General features: G+C 43.4%; 2 protein-coding genes across 2 annotated transcripts; both read right to left on the bottom strand.

The window, feature by feature from the left end:
• Positions 1 to 3,918: 3,918 nt before the first annotated feature.
• LOC132904005 (uncharacterized) lies at positions 3,919 to 4,677 on the bottom strand. Its single transcript, XM_060953926.1, has one exon. It carries the CDS (start codon positions 4,675 to 4,677, stop codon positions 3,919 to 3,921), a length of 759 nt encoding a protein of 252 aa, XP_060809909.1.
• A 3,805-nt stretch (positions 4,678 to 8,482) lies between these two features.
• Positions 8,483 to 9,280, bottom strand: LOC132904004 (uncharacterized). Its single transcript, XM_060953925.1, has one exon. The coding sequence runs from the start codon at positions 9,278 to 9,280 to the stop codon at positions 8,483 to 8,485; it is 798 nt and encodes a 265-aa protein (XP_060809908.1).
• Between the last annotated feature and the right edge of the window lie 15,252 nt (positions 9,281 to 24,532).

Here is a 24,532-nt window from a genome sequence, read left to right as displayed (position 1 = left end):
TCGTTGCTTGGAAGGATTCTCTGTGTTTGTTGCTTGTAGGTATATTTCTAATCCTCTTTTCCATTTCTCCCACCGTATACCGACAGAATTGGAATCCCCGTCACAATCAAATGCTTCTAAAGGAACTAGCTGAGACATTTTGGGGTGCTCTGCAATCCAAATGGAAAACTAATATCAGATACGGTTGTATTGTAATGTATAAATCGCAGGAAAACTAAATAATATCTACACCTAACTTCCAATTTATGATTATTTTTTTTTCCACTGAGAAAGAAGTTTTCAACGTTTGTTATTAGCACCGGCTGATAATTATCCAATTGTGCACACCAGTAATTATCACGCCCCTGCTACTGAGTGGTTATCAGTCGCAATCACATACGCATACAAAAATGTGTATTTGTATGTATATGTATAGGGCAACTGCCAAGTTTTTTTTTTTATTTTTTTTTTTTATTTTTTTTTTTTACCTGTGCCGGAAGAAGTATAATAACTTATAATAGTCACTTTAATTGACTTTAATAATAAGGCATGTTACTGTCATTTTATTTGATATCAATAAGCAAACGAAAGGCGCCATTGTCATTGTGATGCCAGATCTAAAAGAAACGTTCATCGGCCCCAGATGGAATCAGCTGAGGCTGGCCCGCCATGCCGCTGCTTATTCATTCGTTGGTAGGTAGGAAAATAAAGTCACTGTGGTACACACCGAGAAAACTATCAACCAAAACGAAGAATGTTATTTGCTATATCAATTATATAATAATGTAGGTACAGTTAAAATATTCCATACAAAATATAAACATTCTTTATTATCAAACTGGATTTGAAGGTACTTGAGAAAAATTCACTATGCTAGGTATCACACGTCATATGTTTATTTTGCCTCAACTTTCCGAGCTGATGCATCGTAATACTTTTCCATGGTTAATGTTTTGAATTCAAACAGTGTGTATCACAGTAATACAAAGATTGTTGGTAATTTCTTTCCTTTTTATAGTATTGACTCACATTTATTTTATTAAGTACTTTGTATTTCAATATTTATGTGTGGTACTCACATTTATCCTCGTCGCCACTTGTGGTGTCCCACTGTTTTACTTGTTGGTAAGGATATAGAATAATAACACAATAAGTATTATTATACACACCAAAGGTGACAAGCGACTGCCCGCACCGTCGTATATCGGTAATGGCCGACACTCCCCACTCCTTGGTACTTTATTAACCAATCACAACATCACAGGGACCACTCTTCGATGGAGCGCTGACACAGCTCATTGCGGCCTCCTGCGATCTCCCTCGGTGCCAACCGGTGACCCTGGGCCACGGCCTCCTCGCGCCAGAAGAACAGCGACGCGAGGGTTTTCGCCTCTAGGTCCCAGGGAATGGAACCGGCCAGCACAGACGCTGCCTCAAAGGAGATCGTGCGATATCCCCTTGCGGCTCTCGTCGCCATCAGCCTCTGTGGCCTCCGCAGGGAGGCGAGGTTTTGGCGAGAGAGCGCATCCGCCCATACGGGGGCCCCGTAAAGGGCTGTCGATCGCACGACCCCCATGTACAAGCGTCTGCAGGACGCTTCTGGACCTCCCAGATTCGGCATGAGCCGAGTCAGCGCTCCGGCCGCCGTCGTCACGCGCGGCGCTAATTCCGCGAAGTGGGCGCCGAAGTTCCATCTGCCATCAAGAACGATGCCCAGGTAGCGCATCGATTGCTTGATGGCAATTGAAACACCTCCAACCGTCAGACTGGCGTCTGCAGGCGGCTTCCTCCGAGGGCCATGGAAGCACAGCGCCTCGGATTTGTGGAGAGCCACCTCCAGACCCAATCGACGGATCCGGCGCACCACTTCAGCGACTCCCGCAGTGGCGAGCAATGACGCCTCCCTATATGTGGCGCCGCGGGCGGTCACGAGTGTGTCGTCCGCGTAGCAGACGACCTCCACCCAGGGCAGAGTGACCGTCCGCAGCACCCAATCGTAACCGATGTTCCACAGGAGCGGTCCTAAGACAGAACCCTGTGGAACACCGCGCGTCATTGAACTCTTCGTCCAACCGTTTCGGTCAGGGAAGATTTTCCATCTCTCTGAGAGGTAGTCCCTGATAACCCGACGCAGGTAGGTCGGCACCCCATGGTATCGGAGTGCCTCCACAATGCAAGACCAGGGGAGGGAGTTAAAGGCGTTGGCGATGTCCGAAGACACCGCCACGACCACCTCTCCCTGGGCAACCGCATCCTGCGCCAAGGACTTCACCCTCAGCACGGCGTGAAACGTCGACCGCCTCCGGCGGAACCCGTATTAGCGATCCGCCAGGTCCGGCCTGACTCTCTCCAGGTGCTCGACGAGGCGGTCAGCAATGACCCTTTCCAGCAATTTGCCGGCCTCATCGAGCACGACGAGGGGACGGAACCCGGTCGGAGAATCCACCGGACGTCCCTCCTTCTGCAGTAGGACTAGTCGGCCCACTTTCCACGCCGCGGGAAACCTTCCCTGCTCGAAACAGGCTGTGAACAGCCCCCTCAGCCGTTCCCCCAGAACGTCCAGAGCGAGGACGAGGGCACGACCCGGAACTCCATCAGGACCCGGGGCGACGTTCTTCGCACGCAGCCGTGTAACGGCTGCAGCAAACTCATCCCGGGTCACCTCCGGGATCGCCTCCACGCCCTCGCTTCTTTCCGCCAGTGGCGGTGCCATACTGGGGGGCTGAAAGGCCGCTCCCTGCGGGAACAGAGCGGCCACCACCTTACCAAGGAACTGCGGATCCAAGGTCCGCGTCAGGGGGGCCGCATACGGCCGGAGCTTATTCCGGACCAGCCGATATGGGCGCCCCCAAGGATCGCGGTCCAAGGTACCCAGCAGCTCTTCGCGTGCTGCCTCCTTGGCGGACGCTATCGCTGTCCTCAGCGATCTCTTCGCCTCCACTAGTGTCGCGCACAAGGCGGCCTCTTCGGACTCGTCCCTGCGCCTTCTCCTCCGGTATCGGGCGTACTGGCGTCTAGCCCTGAAACAGGCTTCTCGCAGACGCGAGAGCTCGGGCGACCACCAGTACACCCACCTTCTGGGAGGACGAGTACTGGCCCGGGGCATCGAGGCGTCGCAGATTTCTGCTAACGCGCCCCGGAACCACTCGGACTCGTCCTCTACCACCACATTCACCGGCGCACGGGACCAACCTTTTACAATGGCCGCCTCGCGGAGAAACTCCTTGTCGAGGCGCTTCAGCTGCCACCTCGGGCCAGCCTCGTTCGGAGTTCGGCTTGGGCCGCTCGGAGCGACCGAGGACGCGGAGAGATCAAACCGTATGGAACGGTGATCAGAGAGCGTCTCCACGTCCTCCAACACGCTCCAGCCCTCGACACGGCGCGCTAGGTCTGGGCTCGCGAACGTAACGTCCGGTCGCGAGCTACCGTTCCATCGCACGCACGTGGGTGCCGTCCCCCGATTCACTACCGCTAGCCCGTTAGTGATGAGCCACTCCTCGATAAGTGCACCCCGCGCATCTGTTGCGGGGGATCCCCATGCCGTTGATTTGGCATTGAGATCTCCAGCAACCAGCACGGGGAGAGAGTGACTCCTCAGGACCAGCGCCTCGACCTGGGTCAGGAATGACTCGAACTCGTTGAGCGGACGGTTGGGCGAGAAATAAACTCCAACCACAACCAAGTCACCCAGACGAGCCGAGACCACTCCATGACCTCGCACGACACATGTAGGAGGCGAAGAGCTCGCCGAAGAGCTCGCCGAAGATACGATCGCCACCGCGCTGTCTTCGTCCCGCACCCAGTTATCCCGGGGCGGGACAAAGTACGGCTCAGAGACCACCGCCACGTCTATCAACCACTGCGCCATGCTCTGACACAACAGGTCCTGTGCACTAGTGCAGTGGTTGATATTCGCCTGGAGAACTTTGAGGGCCATAATTATTCAGAGGCCCCCGTTTCCATCGCCTCGGCGCTCTGAGCCGCACGAGCAGGCTGCGTCTGGGCCGTAGCCGCGGACGCACTCCGCTTCCCACCTCTCCTTTTTTTATTTAGGCGCGTGCTGGAGCACGCCTTGCTCCCCACGCGGTGCCCCGTCGGCTTGCCTGCCCCCGCGCACAAGATGCACTTGGGGGCGGCGTTGCACGCCGCGGCCTTGTGACCCGGCTCGCCGCACCTGTAGCACAGCAGGCTCCTGTCGGACTCGGCAGTGCACCGCTGCGAGACATGACCCGTCTCTAGGCAGCGGAAGCACTGCATGGGCCTAGCCGGCAGCAGTTTTACCTGCGCCGAAACCCATCCGACTAGAAGCCTGGTGCCGTTGGCGGTCAGCCGTTTGGCCGCCGCGATGGGACACCTGACGAAGGCGGTACGAACGCCCGTGCGGTCCTCCTGAATGTCCCCGACCCGGATTTCGGATTCGGGGCATTGACCAGCCCGGGCGATCGCACCACACACCACAGCTGGGGTGGCAGAGTCGCACAGCTCCAGCACGCGCAAATCTGCATACTTCTGAGGCCTGGATACTTCCGCTACCTGGGGATCCAGGACCTCCTTTAATTTGGACGCTAGGAGGTTGGCCTTTGCGTCCTTCTCGGTACCCGCGATTTCTAAAATGCGGGCACCGGTAGCCGCCTTTTTAAACTTGACCCCGGGTATACCCAGGGCGCCGAGGTCCACTTTACCTATGGCCAGATCCATGATCTGACCATTTTGGCCATCTCGGCCACGACCTTTTCGGCCTCGTCGCGCTTTGCCGCCACTAACTCCCGACAGGCGTCAGCGGACAAAGTCGACTTCGGCCGACCACCTTTTTTGGCCGCTTTCACGGCCTTCATAGTTGGCGCCTTGGGCGCCTTCGGTGCCGGTACCTCTGTACTGGCACAATCCTCCCCCTCGCGGCCCCTTTTTGGAGCCCGCTGTCGGGGTTGCTCCTCCAACAAACTCTCTACGCTCACCCATTCCGCCTCGGTCAAAGTGAGCTCGGGCAAAGTGAGCCAGCCTCTGGCTGCGACGTCAAAATTGAGGGACTTACGTCCCTATGTCGGTTCTTGCCCCCCCCCAGATACGGCGGGGCAGCCCGCGCCCGAGCACGCGGGGAGGGATTCTCCGACCGCGTAGCGGCCGGTACCCTCCTGGGGTAATGTAGTCTTTAGAAGCGACATTTCATTTTTATCCTTTTTTACTAGGGTTTGGTCCCTGAAAGTGATGTTGGGCGCTCGAGACGGGGAGGCCCCACAGGGGACCTCGCTTTTGCGGGACATTGGCCAACAACAAACAAGACCCCGTCAATCGGGGAGTTATTTGCTGTCGCCCGGGGTGCACCGTCCCGTGTCCCTTGTCAGCCCACCGCTGTCACCGGATTCATTGGAATCAAGCAACAGAAGCAAGACCTTCAAGAGACAGGGCACTCGAGGAGGTTTCCCGCACTTAGCACCCCAACCTAACCTAACCTAACCTTTTTTTTTTTTTTTTTTTTTTTTTTTAACGTGTGGAAAGACCTTCGTCTACCCGGCCGGCTACGGGAAGTCAAACGGGTTATGTGGGGCTTGAACCCACTAAAACCACACGGTGCCATCGCCTACCGCTTCGTTGCCAGGAGTGTGAGCTGCCCTCGCTCATATTCCTGACGCGGCGGCCGCTTCCACGGCGTATTACGCGTCATCTATGCGCCCGCTGTACGCCGCCAAGAGGCTGCAGCCCACAATGGAAGCTCTGCCGGGCTGGCTTTCCAAATGGAGGCTCTCGGTAAACGTCGGCAAGACTCAAGCAATCATGACGGAGACAAGACCCCAGCCGCCTCCACTGCGACTGCTCGGCGAATCGGTGCCGTGGCGGCCGCACGTCAAATACCTGGGACTGACCATCGACCGGCGTCTCACCTTTAAGAAGCATGTCGGAGACGTCGTGGCGAAGACCAAGGCAGCCAGGGGGAAGCTTCACGCAGTCCTCTCCTCGAGCCTCCCCCTGAGGACGAAGCTCGGGATCTACCGAACTTATGTCAGATCCCGCCTCACGTACGCGGCCCCGGCGTGGTACGCCTACTGCTCTGAGACCAACAGAAGAAAACTCAGAGCTCAAGAGAACCTCAGTCTCAGAGCAGTCGTCGGAGCCCCGCGTTACGTGAGGAACTCGACGATCCTCAGGGACCTGAAGTGAGAGAGCCTAGACGACTTCGTGGCCCGGCTGGCCACGAAGATGTTCGAGAGGGCGGACGCATCAACGCATAGCCACCTGCGCGTCATCGCACCGCTCCACGCCCGCCCTCCGGACCGTCGGGTGAAGCCCTCCCCTCGCTGACTTGCGGCAGACGTCGTCGGCCAGTGACGACGCCGCCGCCGATGGGAACTCCCAGAAGAAAAAAGATGAAGATCCAGGCCGCTACGGCCGCCCCATTGACCTGCCTACAGTTGTAGGCAGCGAAGAAGCCAATGAAGAGGGCCAAAAGCCCTGACCATTTACTCAGACTCCTCCTTAGGAGTATGGGAAGACCCCTTGTGTGTATTGTGAACCATTAGGGTCTAGGTACTCCTCGGTAAATACACAGCGCCTTCTGGGCATCCACTTGTGGGTCCCGCACAGGACTGTAACTACCTGGAAAATAAGGGAATTTTGGGGATATTTGGATTAGGGAATATTTGGTTACTTCGGGCGTCCACCTAGTGGGATACCACAAAAGTGACTTAAATGATTCATGGTCTAAAGTACACCAAAACGACAGTTTGATTATTTGGAGCACTGCGCTGTCACATAGTGGGAGCACTGCGGCGCCACTTAATCAAATTTAGTTAGCTCGTTCGTTGTTATTTTTAACTTGGTCCTTTGCAATAAAACCTTAGTCATTTCCATCGCACGTATTTTCTTTGTCGCCTCACACTTTCCTTACCTTTTCTAAAACTATTTTATTTATATAAAAAATAGCAAAAGCTCTACCTTGTAAAGTAAATATGTCGTCTTTAGGAACGAAAAAACTTATTTATTTCCGAGTCTACCTTGTTAGAAATATTATTAGTCTCTTAGTTTGTTATATAATAGTTTTTGAATCACTTTATTCATTAAGTTCTTACCACATTATATCACTAGCGCATTACCGAGGCGCCGCCCGCTACCCGATACGCGTTGCCAAATATGGCAGGGTCGCCATGTAGGGAGGCAAGATACGTGAACAAATGAAACTACTGCATTCGATTGAAGACGAATGTATAATGCCAATTAAACAAGGATTACATCGATAATATAAGATAGTATAACACATAAGTAGTACTTACATATTAAGTACACACTTCATTCCAAATTGTTTTCAAACCCCAAAACCCCTTAGAAACCCCTAAATTAAGACTCATAAATTACAAAACAAAGAAAAAAGTTCACAAACTAATAAACCTCTAGCTTCAGTATTGGGAATTGTTCAACATCCCATTTACCATCCCCCCCAAATAGTCAGAAGTAAACTACCCCTCAAATCTTCCCTTTATTTTGGAAAAACAGTAGATATTGTAGTTGGTAAAATTGTAAATAAAGAAGAAGCCGATCTTTTCTGAAATAAGTACGCATTAACCTGTTTTAAAATTATCAAATATAGAAAGATCATTAAAAAATCTCTGTTATTGCAAACTATATAAATTGTAAAGTATATAGCATCTAAGATATTTATAAAATTGGCCTAAGCGGAAATAGGCCTAGACCGCAACAATAACTTGGTAATAGCGAGCGCGGTGCGGTCGGAGTAGGGTAGTGCCGGCCTATTACGTATCGCGGTGCACAGCGACCCAACTGGAAAGAACACACACGCGTACGGCCCACACTAAACTGCGGTAGATCTAGACTAAAACTTTAATAAATCACGTAATTGTATACGTAAGTTTAATCTAAATATAAATATACGTATAAATAAACAATTGCATAAACAATTCCCAAAAATCAACTACACTATATATCCACATAGACCTTACACACATTAGATAACAATAGTTACTTGGTTGCCTCTTTTGAATTTAGTAGTAAATGTTAATTCCTATCCCTATCCTGATCATATAGACATTGTATATGCATATATATATACATATACATATATATATTTTAGGCGATGGGCTAGCAACCTGTCACTATATGAATCTCAATTCTATCATTAAGCCAAATAGCTGAACGTGGCCATTCAGTCTTTTCAAGACTATTGGCTCTGTCTTCCCCGCAAGGGATATAGCCGTGACCATATGTATGTATGTATGTATACATATATATACTAGGGTGTCTCAAGCTATATGGGAATTTTTTTTTTTTTTTAATCTAATACGCATACCCTTTTATTTTATTCTGTTTGACCTCAAAAGCCTGAATAAAAAATATTATAGTGATAACTTAATGTTATCATGTGCCGACTTGACTTCAAAGTTATAAATTAAAAATTTGTATGGAAAAATTATGTTACTTAGTCTTAATTTAGGTTTTGGAAAGAAAACAACTAATAATATTTAAAAGAAATAGTATTAAATGACATTAATATACATCAAGGATCTTCTATATACTTTCTTTTTAAAGTTTTTTTTTTTTTGCAATCAGGGTAAATTTTACGATGTTCTTGTACAAAACGTAACAAAAATTGCTTTTGTTCCTCTTCAATCGTGATTAGCCCGTGAAAGTCTTGCATCAACTTAACTGCCCTTTCAGCAGTGTCATTCACTGTTTTCAGTGTTGATAGTTTCACTTTTGCTTCAAGATACGAAGAATTATTAGACCACGAAGCAGGACTTTCTTGGAGAAAACTATCATCAATTTTCAGACGAGAGAACAAAGACTTACTTGAAGACGATATAAAATCTTCTATGTTTTTCTCATACAATATTCCGCTTAAATCTTCTTTTGATGGTATATAGCGTTTTTCTTGAGACGAGATACTATCTTTAGATAAGTTTGATATAATGTTTTCCTTACTTTCTTGGCTCACCTCGTCGTCAAAAAGCGATAACATAGATACTTCCTCGATCAAATACCATAAATGCTGAGTAAACTTCTTCAATACTGCTTTTGATATATTTTTATCAATATTTTCGTAAGCTCTCATGGCTTTCAAAAATGACAAATCTTGGTACGGTGCTTTGACTGCCGAAATACACTGCATCCATGGCTTGACATAGGATGAAACGATGAACAGGCAGACGTCCAAAAGAGCGTTCTTATCTTTACTATTAATTTTAAATTGAGAGCTAAGTAACACTATTTTTAAAGAATATGTAGATAGCTCTAGCCATCCATCGAGCTTGGTGCATAGCACCTGGGGGTCGGATTTTAAACTTTTTTTCTTCATCTCCGCCTAAAAATATAACTGAGAGCTCTATCAACTCACGATAGTCGTCTCTGACAATTGTTTTTGTCAATTCAGATCGGTAAAACGAAATCAGATTCTGGATTTCGCTTAATGTCAGGCACGAAACAATTATTTCTCGATAATTTTCGAATTTAGTACTATCGACATTTTTCCAGTTGTCTCGAAACTTTTTGAATAGGGGAATATCTGGGCTTGTTGTCACCTGGCTAATTTTCACTTCGAACGCTGCTTTGAGTACCAATTCATATTCCGAGGTAAACATGGCCGACGACTCGCAGCATATTCATGACTCGAATGATGCAAAGACAGTGCCTATTCCCGACGCGGCGGTGCCACAAACAGAGGAGGAATTTACGGTCCCTGATGAAATCATGGAAGTACTTGGTGAAGCGAAGAAATCCGAAGAAACCTTCGGAAAGGCAAGGTGTCTCTGAACGGTTGGGAAAAATCCTTATCGAGGGTTTGGCAAAGGAACAGAAGGAAACTTTGTTAACTAAGACTTTGATAATCCCAGAGAATTTTCAACTTGTAAAGGCACTAAAATTAAACCCCGAAGTAGCGTCAGTACTCACCGATCCGGCAAAAAATCGGGACAAGCGACTCGAAAGGTTGCAGAATCAGCTGGGATCTGGTATCGCAGGATTGGTTAACCTTACAACAGATTTAATCAATAAGGACATTGATAAAATGCTCATTATTAAAAGAATATCTGAGGTGAACCAAATATTACTTGATCTCCATTTCGAAGAAACCATGGGTCGTAGACGATTGATCATACCTATGTTGGACAACAAGTTTATTAATTTTATTCAGAATGTGAAACGCGACCAATTTCTTTTTGGAGACAATCTAGGCGAAAACATCAAGACATCTAAATCTATTGAAAAATCGAATATGCAGGGCCCCATACATCGCGCGCTCAGCCATCGACCTCGCGGTACTACCCCGAGCCGCCGCCGCCGGCCGCCAGGAGGCCCCCGGCCACGGCGGCGCGTCGCCCTCCGCCGCCACCCCCGCGGCGACACTCGCAGGACTTTCGCAGCCGCCGTCGCTAGAAAAGGTACCCTTTGCTGGCCGTATTCAATATTTTCTTTGTAACTCGTTAAAAATAACAATGGACCCACATTCTAGAAATAGTTAGTGGATACAAGCTCAAGTTGAATCAAACTCCTGTACAGGTTGTCGAACCATGTAATCCTCCTTATTCAAGAAATGAAATGTTAAATTTGATTGAAAAACTTAAACAGATGGGTTCGATTGTGTCATGTTCACCGTGTGAAGGTCAATTTATATCCCCAATATTTTTAATACCGAAAAGTAATGGTTCAAATAGATTTATTCTTAATTTAAAGAATCTTAATAAATTTATTCAACAACAACATTTTAAAATGGAGGCCACTAAATTGTTATCTAATAATTCCTACATGGCGACCATTGATCTCAAGGACGCGTACTTTGTCGCTCCCATTCATGCGGTTCACAGAAAATACCTACGCTTTCGTTTTGATAATGTATTATATAAATAACTTGCTTGCCATTCGGCGCCGTTTGTTTTTACGAAGTTGATAAAACCGGTACTTACCTATTTGCGCAGTTCACAACATCGAATAGTAGGATACCTAGATAATATCTGGTGTATGGCTGAAAGCTATAACTCGTGTACCAATACAGTATCAGAAGTTATCCATATTTTGGAATTGTTAGGATTTGTAATTAACTATGAAAAAAGTTGTTTATTACCTACTCAAAAATGCAATTTTTTAGGTATTCAACTGAATTTAAAAAATATGACTTTGGAATTGCCTACGGGAAAACGATATGACCCGAAATATTTCCAGTAAAAAGTCAATAAAAATTCGAGACTTCGCTAAGTTTGTCGGAATTTTGACGGCAGCCTGCCCAGCCGTTTCTTATGGCTTTTATGGCTGTATACAAAGCGCTTTGAGAAGGAAAAATATTTAGCTCTGTTAAATTATCAAGATTATGATGCAAAAATGGAAGAGTTGTTGAATAATTTTTCTTGGTGGGAAAAAAGTATTAATATTGTAGATAATCCTATTCGCACCGGGTATTTTATGTATGAGATATTTTCAGATGCTTCACTTTCAGGATGGGGAGTTTTTTGTAATGGTCAGACAGTTAATGGGTTTTGGTCATATGAAAAAAAAAAAAAAAAAAAAAAAAAAAAAAGAAAATCATATTAATTATTTGGAATTGCTAGCCGCTTTTATGGGATTAAAATGTTTTTGTAAAAAATTGAAGAAAGCAGAAATTCTCTTACGAATAGACAACACTACAGCCATTTCCTACATTAATCGAATGGGTGGTGTACAATACCCCCATCTTAATGATATAACTAGCCAAATATGGCAATGGTGCGAAGATAGACGACTTTTCATTTTTGCATCATACATCAAGTCTCGTGATAATATCGAAGCCGATCGGGCCTCAAGATTTTCAAATATTGACACAGAGTGGGAGTTGCATGACTCCTGTTTTCTTGACCTAGTAACAGAGTTTGGCCAACCTGATATCGACCTGTTTGCCTCCAGAATTAACAGAAAATGTTTAAAATTTGTATCCTGGAAACTAGACCCAGAAGCTTTCGAAATTGATGCATTTACTTTGAATTGGAGCTGATTTTTCTTTTATGCTTTTCCTCCCTTTTTAGTCATATTAAAATGTATTAGAAAAATCATCAATGACGAAGCTGCCGGGTTATTGGTTGTACCATACTGGCCGAGCCAACCATGGTTTCCACTTTTTACGTCTCTGACGGTTTCTAATGTTTTATACTTGTATCCCGATAGGAATATGTTACTTTCCCCTTCCAGGGCTCCTCACCCTTTATGGCCCAGCCCAGATGTAATGTTTAGTGTATGTTTAGTGTATGTATAATGTTTAGCCCAGATGTAATGTAATCTTTAGCCAAGAATACGTTGCAACAATATAACTCTACGTATAAGTTATGGTTTTCCTTCTCTAGAAATAACAATTTGGATTTTTTTAAGGTACCTGTCCCAATTTTACTAAAATTTTTGTCACATCAGTTTAAAAATGGAGCTAGCTATAGTTTATTAAATTGTATGAGATCAGCGCTATCATTAATTCCTGGTAAAGAAAGTTGTACCAATGATTATGGGATAAGATTCTTTAAGGGCGTTTTTAAAAATAGGCCAAGTTTTCCTAAATATCAAAATTGTTGGGACCCTAACACTGTATTGTCATATCTTTCTAATCAGTTTCCTAACGAATCATTAACATTAGAATTGATTACTAAAAAATTGGTGACTCTGCTCGCTTTGTCTACGGGACAACGCGTTCAGACGTTATCCTTAATAAAATTGTGTAATATTTCCATTTGCGAAACGCGCATTGATATAAGTATAGATGAGATCCTTAAGACATCTGCACCTAATAAAAATAACCCAAAATTGCAAATTCCATTTTTTTTCAAGAAAAGCCCTGTATTTGTCCAGCGAGGGCTCTCTCTGTTTAGATATGACGAGTGGTTTGCGAAGTGAGCCAGCTACAGACAGGCTTATTTTAACTACTAAAAAACCTTTCCATAACGCCAGCTCTCAGTCTATAAGCCGCTGGATAAAGAGCGTGCTCAGAGACAGCGGCTTAGACGTTAGTGTCTTCTCAGCTCACAGCACGCGACACGCCTCGACGTCAGCGGCCCGCCGGGCTGGTGTCTCCGTCGACGTCATCAAGCGTTCTGCTGGCTGGACTGGCTCATCTCTCTGTTTTGCTAAATTCTATAACTTACCGTTGTCAGATATTGGCCCAGACAAAGCCTTCGCTGAAGCAGTTTTTGATATTAACTAATTTAGATAGTGCAATAATTTAGTTTATAAGTATATAAAAATACTATAAGTGTTTCCTGATTTGAAATTTTAATAAGGTTATTATCAATAATAAATATTCGTTTGATTTATTCAAGGCATTTTTTATTTTTGAATAAATTTTATCATTCTGCATTTTTGGCGCTAAACATCTACAAAGTTTATTAAATCTCATAGGATGCAGCAACGAAGTATAATTTATGGTTAATTGAACTTACCTAAGTGAACTTCAACCAAAATTATACGAGTTGCTGCATCCGTAGAGATTTAACTTCCCATCCCACCCGAGATTATTTTAAGTTCACCCCCTTTAATTTGCAGAATGATAAGATATGTACGTACAGTCTCTCTAAAATAAATGATTGCAGAGCTGACGGCGCCACCTACCGGAGATCGGCCGAAACATGTGGTCAATACAAGGACTTTTATTTATTTTTTATTTTAAAAATCTAAATATCGTGTGATGATGCAGTACCACAGGAAACGGACTACAAAGTTTATTAAATCTCTACGGATGCAGCAACTCGTATAATTTTGGTTGAAGTTCACTTAGGTAAGTTCAATTAACCATAAATAATTATTTATTGGTTTTGTGAAATACCACAAGACTTTATTTATTTAATTTCTACCTACATAATGGCTTCATCCGATGAAATGGAGATGACCGCCGAAATTTCCCTTTTGAATTCTAAAAAACAAATGCTTTTTTCCCGTATTAGTGATATATTTGAACTTTCAAAGAAGGTAACTAGTTACACATTAAAATCCTGTGAAAGTTTCATGGCCACGTCAGAGACAGTTGACGATATGCGTAATGATTTTGAAAAACTAATCGATAAACTCAATTTGCTAATGCTGGAAGAAAACCCTAAATTTGTTCCTAATTATCAAGAGTTGGCCGTCTTTGACGATCTGTACTGTCGTATCAAACGTGTTCGTAATAACGTGAATGACGAGGTCAAGGTCAAGGAGCCGACGATATCAAAATGTAATCAGAAAACTCATATTAAACTTCCTGCCGTTGAGATCCCTAGTTTCGATGGACGTACTGAGAACTGGCCAAATTTTTATGAGTCATTTAAATCTAATATACACAATAATACTCAATTGTCTGATTCTCAACGGGTGCAAAATTTAATAGGTAAATTAACGCACAACGCCTTCAAGATCACAACAACTTATTCATGATCAAGTTAAAATATTACAACGTTCAATTAATTTAAGCTCTAAAAATTCGAACGTCAATAAACCTGTTTCTCAGTCTTCTAATAATTCGCGTAAGAAGAATACGTACACGTTGTTGTCTCATAGTGATAACACTGTTGGTTCCATGTCACTTGAGAAATGCCCTTGTTGTCATGGCAATGGGCATGCGTTGTATCACTGTTCATTTTTCCGCAATTTAGATTCACCTAAAAGTAGATATGATTTTATTAAATCTAAGAACGGTTGTGTTAACTGTTGTGGATTAAACCACACTGTTTCCAATTGTAATTCGTCAGCTGTTTGCGGATTATGTAACAAGCGGCATCATGCTTTGTTGCATTTCGATAAGGTGCATAATTCTGAGCAAAATTCTTTTGAAAGCAAAACTCATTTCCAAACTTTGCAAGTCGGTAAAACTGATTCTTTAACTCGAGTCGAGTGCGCGTGCACTAGTCAGCGGCCCGCTAGTCAGGTCGTAGAAAACGTGTCGAACCTGAGTTTGAACACTCACTCCGCCGCTGGCGCGCAGAGCCCGCCGTATCAACCCGCCCCTGTGACGTCATTTTTTTTGCCGATGCCGCCTCGATGTCTTTTAATGCTAAAGTGCATTCGAGCGCTATTTTGCTAGCTACGGCACAGGTCTACGCTAAGGGCAGGGATGCGAGTAAGATGTTGATTCGTTGTTTCATTGATGCTTCAATTAATAACCTCATAACAACTGACACTTGCAAATTATTGAACTTACCAATAATTCCATTAAGTAATTCTTTTGTTAAGGGAATTGGTATGTCAACACGTCCTATTCATGGGCATGTTGTTTTAAATATTGAGTCTCGAGTAAACAGCAAACAGTCATACCAAATTACTGCATTAGTGGTTGATTATCTTACGGATGAATTGCCATCCTGTTTCATTGATAAATCAGATTTTACGCATTTAGAAAATACTTGTTTGGCTGATCTTACCTGGAATATTCCCGGGGATATACACTTAATCCTTGGCGCTCAGCTATTCCCTTATATTTATCTAGGTGACAGAGTTGAATCAGGTACTAGCGCGCCACCCTCTATATTGACTACATTTGGTTATATTTTGATGGGTGATGTACCCAAAACATCCTCTGTTCCTTCGTTCACTGGGTTCGCTCTTAACGATGTCCTTCAGAAATTCTGGGAGTTCGAGGAGATACCGCAGATGAAATATTTAAGTCCGGAAGAAACAGAATGTGAGAATTTATTCACATCTTCAGTGTCACGTGACGAGTTTGGTCGCTATTCCGTTTCTCTGCCGTTCTGTCGCACGCCTTCAGAATTAGGTAACTCAAGGGCTTTTGCTCTTCGTCGATTTATGGCTTTAGAGCGAAAATTGAAACATACTCCCGGGTTAAGGGAAAATTACAATTCTGTAATTCATGATTACATCAATAATGATTATTCATCTGAAGTTCCCCAATCTTCTTTAAATGTTGAGGGCTATTACATTCCTCACCACGCGGTTATTCGTGCAGATAAGCCTATGTCTCGTATAGTTTTAGATCCAACCGTCAAAACGCATACTGGTCTTTCTCTGAATGATATCCTTCACGTTGGCCCTAATTTACAGGCGGACTTATTTTTACTACTTATTGATTTTCGATTGTTTCCAATAGCTATGACGGCTGATGTGAAACAAATGTATTTACAAATTGGTATTCATGAAGATGATCGGAAATATTTGCGTATTTTGTTTCGATTCAATGAGAACGAACCTATTCGTACCTTTCATTTCAGTCGTTTACCTTTTGGACTGAAGTCAAGCCCTTATCTCGCTATGAGAACTGTTAAGCAGTTGGCTGAGGATATGTCTCATGAGCATCCTGAAGCAGCCGCTGTCGCTAAGAGTAGACTTTATATGGACGATTTAGTTTATTCAGTGTCTAATGCGAAAATTGCAGTTTCTTTGTCCAAGCAATTGGTTTCCCTGTTTAAGGCGGGATCTCTCGATCTTGTCAAGTGGACTAGCAATTATTCTGAGGTGTTGTCACAGTTACCCGAGTCTCACCGAAGCACGGTGGATATTTCCAAAGGAGGTAATGTTTCCAAGGTGTTAGGTCTCGCCAGGGAGCCTACTGATGACAAGTTGTTTATTACTATTTGCGATGTACATGATAAATGTACCAAGAAGAACATCCTCTCTATTGTAGCTCGCTTATTTGATGTCCTGAGTGTAATTTCCCCAGTCATACTATATGCTAAATTACTGATTAAAGAGTTATGGCTCTGTAAAGTACATTGGGATGAAACTCCTCCTGAGAGTATAATCCGTCGTTTTGCCTTGTTTACCCAGGAACTTCCCTTATTGAGAGGCGTGAAGATTCCACGTCATGTCAATCTTGTGGCTTTCTGCGATGCAAGTCTGAATGGTTATGGATGCATTATATATTTGCATTGCACTGATTAAAATCAATTAATTACGGTTAGATAGCTATATGCGAAATCCAAGGTCTCCCCTGTCAAAGTCACTACATTGGCTCGTTTAGAATTATGTGCTGCTGTTTTGATGTCTAAACTGGTAAAAATTGTACGCGATGCTTATAGTCTTCGCATACATCTCAACGGTATTTATGCTTTCTCAGATTCGACTATTGCTCTTTCTTGGATACATTCCTCACCGCACAGGTGGTCGGTTTTTGTCAGTAATCGTATCGCTCAGTGCCAAGAGAATTTGCCAGCACATCATTTCTATCATATCAGTGGGAGTGAGAATCCTAGTGACTGTGTGTCACTCGGTATGTTACCTTCACAACTGCTTTCTAATAGCCTGTGGTGGAATGGCCCTCCATGGTTAATCAACCCACCAACTACCTGGCCAATAAAACCGTTTTCTTTAATGAATATGGATTCTTTACCTGAACTCAAAGTTAATGTTTTAACTAATAAAACTTATCAAATTGAGTCACCCGTACTGTACGAGTTGACGAAACGTTTTTCTTCCTGGGAGAAACTTTTGCGTACTACGATTTATGTATTGCGTTTTATAAAGAAAATCCCAGTTATAAATATTAAGGCATATTTAGTTTCTGAAACATTTTTATTACGTGCCGTTCAAAGTGTTCATTTTCATGAGGATATAAAGTTAATCAAATCTAATAAACTTCCTTGCAAAAAATTACAAAACTTATCAGTTTTTCTTGACGAGGAAAATGTCCTTCGTATTGGAGGAAGACTCAAGAATTCTGATCTGCCTTTTGAGGTGAAGCATCCTGCGCTTTTGCCTAAAAAGGATCATGTGGTTGATCTTATTATCACCCACTACCATCAGACCAATTGTCATACTGGTCCTGGTTTACTTATTTCTATTCTACGACAAAAGTTTTGGATATTAGACGCTAGAACTGTCGTAAGATCTAGACTTAGAGAATGTAATACCTGTTTCAGGTCGAATCCTATTCATCCAACTCCTAAAATGGCAGATTTGCCGCCTTTTCGCATCACTGAAGCGAAAGCTTTCGTGCATACCGGAGTGGACTATGCCGGTCCTATCCGCATCACTCTGACACGTCGTAGAGGTCAACATTCGCAGAAGGCTTATATAACGTAAAGTACCCAATGTCCGACAGACCACCAATGATCGACACATAAAAAGTAAAATAAAAAAAGGATATACTAATGATGTGTATTTGAACGTAAACGAAGCATAGGTTATACACAAGGTTCATCCAGCTCTCATTGCAAGTGTCACTTTCTACATTCGGTTATTTTGATAAAAAATGGTGGAGCTTTAAATATCGACCGGCAGAAGTTTTTAACGGCAAGCCAGTTTTATTAGTGAAATCACTAAGGAGGTGAGTAAGGTTTATTGCTCAAAACTTTTTTCGGTTTAAAGCTACCTACCATTTGAAAATTTTAGGCTGGGTGCACGATTTATGGACTGTGAGGTTCGGGTGTAGGGTGGCTAAGTGATACAACGAGTGTTGAGTTAATACTGACATTTATTCAATAGCCTCGTCTTATAAAAAGGTTACACAGTACATAATCTTAGCTCCTCTACATCTCCTACCCAAGGAGAAATTAAAATAAAAAAATAAGTGTAATGTATTAAGGTGAGGGTAACTTAATAATAAATTTATTTATTTATTTATTTATTTATTTATTTATTTATTCTTTATTGTAACAATAACAATTTGTAAAGTACAATAGGCGGACTTAATGCTAATAGCATTATCTAACAGTCTACCATTGGGTTAAGCGGAGAACCTTTGTGTGGGTGATAATAATAATGTACAATAAACATACTTACCTACTATATGATATATACTAAAAACCTATACATAATATATACCTATATACTACAATAAACATACATATACATAAATATATATATATATTTGCAGCAGATTACATACAGAGATTACTCTCTCATGACTGAGTCAGAAACAACTGGACCACATGCGACTTAAAACTGGCGCGGCTCAGAGTAGCTTGAACGGAATCGGGAAGTGCATTCCAAAGTCTAACAGCTGTAGCAGCGAAAGAATTTGAATAAAAACCTGTACGGTGAAAAGGTGTTGCAAGGGTCAACCTGTTAGAGGAACGTAGGATTCTTTCATGAGTGGAACTTAAAAGTTGAAATTCGGATCTAAGATAATCTGGAGCTAGGGGATTATTAAGTATATTATAAAGTTGGCAAAGAATATGAAGATTCCTACGTTGTCGGATGGGCAGCCACTTAAGCTGAGAACGGAATTCAGAGACATGGTCATACTTACGAAGACAGAAAATAAATCTGATACAATTATTGAGAAGACGTTCAAGCTTATTAAGTTGTTCTTCAGTTAGATCCAGACAACACACATCAGCATAATCAATAATGGGTATAACAAGTGCTTGAGCCAACATTACTTTGGTTTTAATGGGAAGAAAATGTTTCAGACGTTGCAGGTAATGTAGAGACCCGTAGACCTTTCGACTGAGCTCAACGACATATGGGTTCCAGCAAAGGTTTGAATCGATGAGAAGACCGAGGTCTTTGACAGTAGGACTAAAAGGTATTGGAGTCCCGTCGAACATCAGAGGCAGCGTACTATTGATGTCTATGTTATTTATTTGATAGGTACTTCCAACTACAACCGCCTGACACTTTTTTACATTAACCTGGATCCCAAAGTTTTTAGACCACCCCAGTATAATGTTTAAATTGTTATTTATTATGGATATTGACTTATCTATGTCGTCTAAACTAGTATGTGTATAAAGCTGCAAGTCGTCTGCATAAAAGTGATAAGAACATGTAATATGAGACGAGAGAAGATTAATAAAAATAGAAAAAAGGATAGGAGATAAAATGCCGCCTTGCGGTACGCCGGCTTTCAGATCACACCAGTCGGATGTCTCCGCTCCGTTGCGAACCTGCTGCCGACGACCGCGAAGATAACTCGAGAACCAATCAATCACCGAAGGGGAGACGTTGCAACGGGTTAGAATAGTTAGTAAAATATCGATATCGACAGTATTAAACGCGTTACTAAAATCAATTAACACCAATATGGTAACTTTTTGGTTTTCCATGCCCTTTCTTATGTCATCAGTAACACGAAGCAGTGCAGTAGTTGTGCTGTGTCCGGGCCTAAAACCAGACTGATATCGATTGAGAAGATTGTTGTCAATCAAGTGTTTTAAAAACTGATTAAAGGCAGAGGCTTCGAGGATTTTAGACAGGAAGGAAAGGATGGAAATGGGACGCACATCATTTAAACGGATAGGATCAGGAATCTTGGGGAGAGGACGAACATAAGCATTAAGCCATGAGGTAGGAAAACGATGATCTATAAAACTGGTATTTATAATGTGCGTGATGACAGGGAGAATAAAACTGAGAATTGGGATCAGCATCCCGCGACTAATTTCATCCGGCCCGACAGCATTAGAAGTTATGGATGGTTTTTGAAACGTCGTCCTCGGTGTCAGTGAAATAGCGGCGTTTAGCGTTTCTACAAAATTGGTTGCATCGATTCCTTGCAGCTTTATACAATGACCAATTTTCATCACTGCGCTCCCGTTTAAACCTACGAAAAGCATTGTTCCGTCGTCTCATGGCTATACGAACTGCATTAGTTATCCACGGTGCGGGAGGACGCCTTATTTTGACTGCTCTCACTGAGCTTGTAAGAGACATAGATTAAGTCATGATGGGAAAACCCCGAGGCCGGTATTTGACCATGACTGGCGACAAGCTTTTCTGAAGAAGTGATTATCAAGTCAAGCAAGGTAGGTCCATGTTCTGTGAAGTGAGTTGACCCAGATGGGAGAATAGAAAAATTAACCGACTTGACAATATTTAGTAATTTAGAAGTTCTAGAATTTCCCTTCAAAAGGCACGTGTTAAAATCCCCAAGGATCAGATGATGAGCATAGTCTGAACAAACCGATTCCAGAAGCGACTCAAAGGTAGAAAAATAATCTATTCTTAAAGAAGGGGAATAAAAGATGCCAAGAATAGATTTACAACCTTTAACTGTGACCTCTAACAAGATATACTCCATTGAAGCTGAATATTCAGAAGGTGACATGGAGATTACGCGGTAAGGAATGTCACTACGCAAATATATAGCAACACCTCCCGACCCCGTGCCGTGTGGTTCCCGGCACCATTACAAAAGAATAGGACCACTCCATCTCTTTCCCACGGATGTCGTAAGAGCCGACTAAGGGATAGACTTGGGATTCCTCTTTAATGTAAATCCCTGCCAATCTAAGGTCTGCCGCGCCGATGGATGCATGGCTAGGGGCGAGCCTAGTCTCGAGCGTGCCACTTCCGCCATGGGGTTGGGCGACCCCCAGGTAATGGCTAGCCTTACCCTGGCATGCGGGGCTCTGCTGGGGCGGACAAAATTTTTCCCTAGCGTCTCGTGGGAATCGCATTATGAACCTTAAAAAGCATAGAAATGGCGGCGATGGTGTCCGCACCCCATCACGTCTCGTTCCCGGCGGGAGCGGTATGCGGTCTGCTGAAAGCCGCTTTGCGACGATGAATGTAAGAGGAGGAATGAAGGATAAGATTGAGGAAGTATGCCAGATGATGGATGAAAGACGTTTGGATGTGTTGTGCGTGAATGAAACGAAGCGGAAAGGATGCGACGCGACGCAGCACGGCCCTTACACGGCGTATTGGTCTGGAATTTCCAGTACCAGCCGAGGCTGTCAAGGGGTCGGTCTAATTCTTTCTGCACGAATGGCTGAGTGCGTGAATGAGTATGAGTGTGTCAGCCCTCGTCTTCTATGGATTAGGCTGAAAGTTGGAATCACTCGGATCTTCGTTCTAGGTGTTTATGCACCTTGGGATGTGGGTTCGAGGGGTACAACATCAGCAAAAAGCGAAAACGAGGAGTTCTGGAATAGTGTAAGAGAAGTATTGAAAGTTACCAAGCCAAATGAGAAGATTATTATGTTAGGTGATTTTAATGGATGGGTGGGTGTAAAGCGTGATGGATATGAAAAGGTGCTTGGTGCGTTTGGTGACGAAAAGGTGAATGATAATGGAAGAAGTGTATTAGAAATTTGTCTAGAGTGGGATCTTTTTGTGTCGAACTCAATGTTTCAACATAAAGAGATCCACACCTACACAAGAGTGGAAGGTATTTTAAAAAGTATGATAGACTTTGTGATTGTAGATGAAAGATTGAAGAACAAAGTGCTGGATACCCGTGCATATCGCGGTGCTGGCATTGACTCGGACCATTTACTGGTGATATCCCGGATAAGGGGTATCTTCAATCGCTGGCGGCACAGGGTAAGGGAGCAAACCAGCGCTTTGGAAAGAGTAAAAGTGGAAAATTTGCAAGATATGGATGTAGGTAAGAAGTATATTAATAGACTGAAGGATGAATTTGAAGATTTAGATGAAATGAGCGATATTGAAGATGGATGGAAGGAACTTAAAGAAAGAATTGTGAAAGTAGCTGTTGAAGTGTGTGGTGTAAGTAGAAGAAGGAAAGGAAAAAATCACAAAAATGCGTGGATGAGTAAAGATGTGCAAGAACTTGTGCGATTAAAGAAGAAAGCATGGCTGGATTTGTTAGCAGCAAAAGCTAACTTAAGATTGCAAGAGGTTATAGATGAAGATGTGAATGAAGCACGTAAGGAATATAAGAAAATGAAAGATTTGGTTAAGAAAGCTGTGATTAGAAAGAAAGAAGAGTATAAAGAGGATTTTGATAAAAGGCTATCAGAAGACTTTCAGTCAAATCTGAAAGTATTCTGGAAATCCGTAAGGTCAGCCCGAGGAAATACTATAACCAGAGAGCTGACTAGGATCAGATGCCAGGATGGTAGCGTTGTGAAAGGAGAAGAATGTGTACTAAAGATATGGAAGGACTATTTTGAAAGTTTATTTGAAAAAAAGGAAGGAAATAAGAAAGATTTCTGCTATAGCGAAGAAAAAGAGAATGAGATGGAAGGCGAAATTGAAATGTTCGAAATTGTGGAAGCACTTAAGAGTATGAAAGCGGGAAAGGCTGCTGGGTGTGATAGAGTGTCGGTCGAGATGCTTAAAGCAGGAAAAGGCGTAGTAGCTAGTCAGTTGTACTGCCTTTTCAATTTGTGTTGGAGAAGCGGCCGAGTACCAAAAGATTGGTGTAAGGCTGTTATCGTGCCACTTTACAAAGGAAAAGGGTCACAGCTGGACTGCAAAAATTATCGTGGTATAAGCCTGCTTAGCGTCATCGGCAAATTGTATGCTAAGGTATTGATTAATAGAGTCAGGAATGAAACTGATGACAAAATATGGGATGCTCAAGCGGGATTTCGAAAGGGAATGGGATGTACTGATCAGGTCTTTTCCTTGCGGTGCATAGCCGAAAAGTTTTTGGCCAAGAGTCAAAAAGTCTATTGCACATTCGTAGATCTGGAAAAGGCCTATGACAGAGTTGAGAGGAATGAATTGTGGTCAGCACTTTCTATGCATGGGGTGAGCAGTCTCTTAATACGAGCACTGAAATCCTTATATGAGGATTCGAGTGCTTGTGTCAGGATAAACGGAGCGCACACTGAGTGGTTTAAGATTGAGAAAGGCGTTAGGCAAGGATGTGTTGCGTCACCGTGGCTGTTCAACCTATTTATGGATAGCTGTTTGACAGATTTGAAAGAGTCTAAAAGTGGATTAAGGATGAATGAGTTACTCGTCAAATGTCTGCTCTATGCCGACGATCAGGTTATACTGGCGTCATCAGCGGAGGAGTTACAGGAGATGGTAAACTGTATGCACGAAGCTTTAAAAGAGAAAGGAATGAAAGTGAACGTAAGTAAAACTAAAACACTGGTTTTTGAAATGGAGAAAGAAATGACAGCATGTAATATTTTGATTGGAGGAGAAAAAGTGGAGCAAGTGAAAGAGTTTGTATATCTAGGATCAAAGTTTACATCAGATGGCAAGTATGATAGTGATATTGAAAGGAGAGTGAACGCGGGGAACATGGTGAATGGAGCTTTGCATGCCTTTATGAGCAGTCAGAAACTATCCAAAAAGGCTCGACTGGCTGTGCACAGGGGCGTGTTGGTCCCGACATTAATGTATGGGAGTGAAAGTTGGGTATGGCAAAAGAAGCATGAAAGCAGAATAAATGCAGTGGAAATGAGAGCGTTAAGGAGTATGATGGGTGTGAAATTGAGTGACAGGATAAGGAACAGCGTGATAAGGGAATGTTGTGATGTGAAAGAAGATGTAGTTACAGGAATAGAAAAGGGTATGTTAAGATGGTTCGGTCATGTGGAGAGGATGAATGAAAGCAGGTTGACTAAGCAGATATACAAGGAGAGTATGGAGGGAAAGGTCGGAGTGGGAAGACCTAGACGAACGTATCTTGATCAAATTAAGGACGTCCTGGTAAAGGGTCAGGTCAAAAGTACCCGAAACCGCCGAGCTTGTATGAAGAGAGTTATGAATGTGGACGAAGCGAAAGAAGTATGCAGAGATCGTGGCAAGTGGAAAGAAGTAGTCTCTGTCTACCCCTCCGGGAAAGAGGCGTGATTTTATGTATGTATGTATGTACCTCCCGACCCCTTATCAACACGATCATTTCGTATCAGTACGAATCCAGGCAGCGAGTAGCTAGTAGAAGGTAGACTAGGCTTAAACCAGGTTTCTGAGATAAGTACTGCACTCAGTTCATCAGAAGAAAAAGCTTCAACGAGATCAGAGTAAT

This window comes from Amyelois transitella, chromosome W (genome assembly GCF_032362555.1).
Source record: "Amyelois transitella isolate CPQ chromosome W, ilAmyTran1.1, whole genome shotgun sequence".
Classification (NCBI taxonomy): domain Eukaryota; kingdom Metazoa; phylum Arthropoda; class Insecta; order Lepidoptera; family Pyralidae; genus Amyelois; species Amyelois transitella.
The sequence above is the reverse complement of the archived record's forward strand: the minus strand, read 5'-3'. Positions and strand labels throughout refer to the sequence as shown.

Bases quoted from the DNA above. Each gene is read 5' to 3' on its own strand.
- LOC132904005 (XM_060953926.1), bottom strand. From the start codon at position 4,677: ATGGATCTGGCCATAGGTAAAGTGGACCTCGGCGCCCTGGGTATACCC.
- LOC132904004 (XM_060953925.1), bottom strand. From the start codon at position 9,280: ATGAAGAAAAAAAGTTTAAAATCCGACCCCCAGGTGCTATGCACCAAG.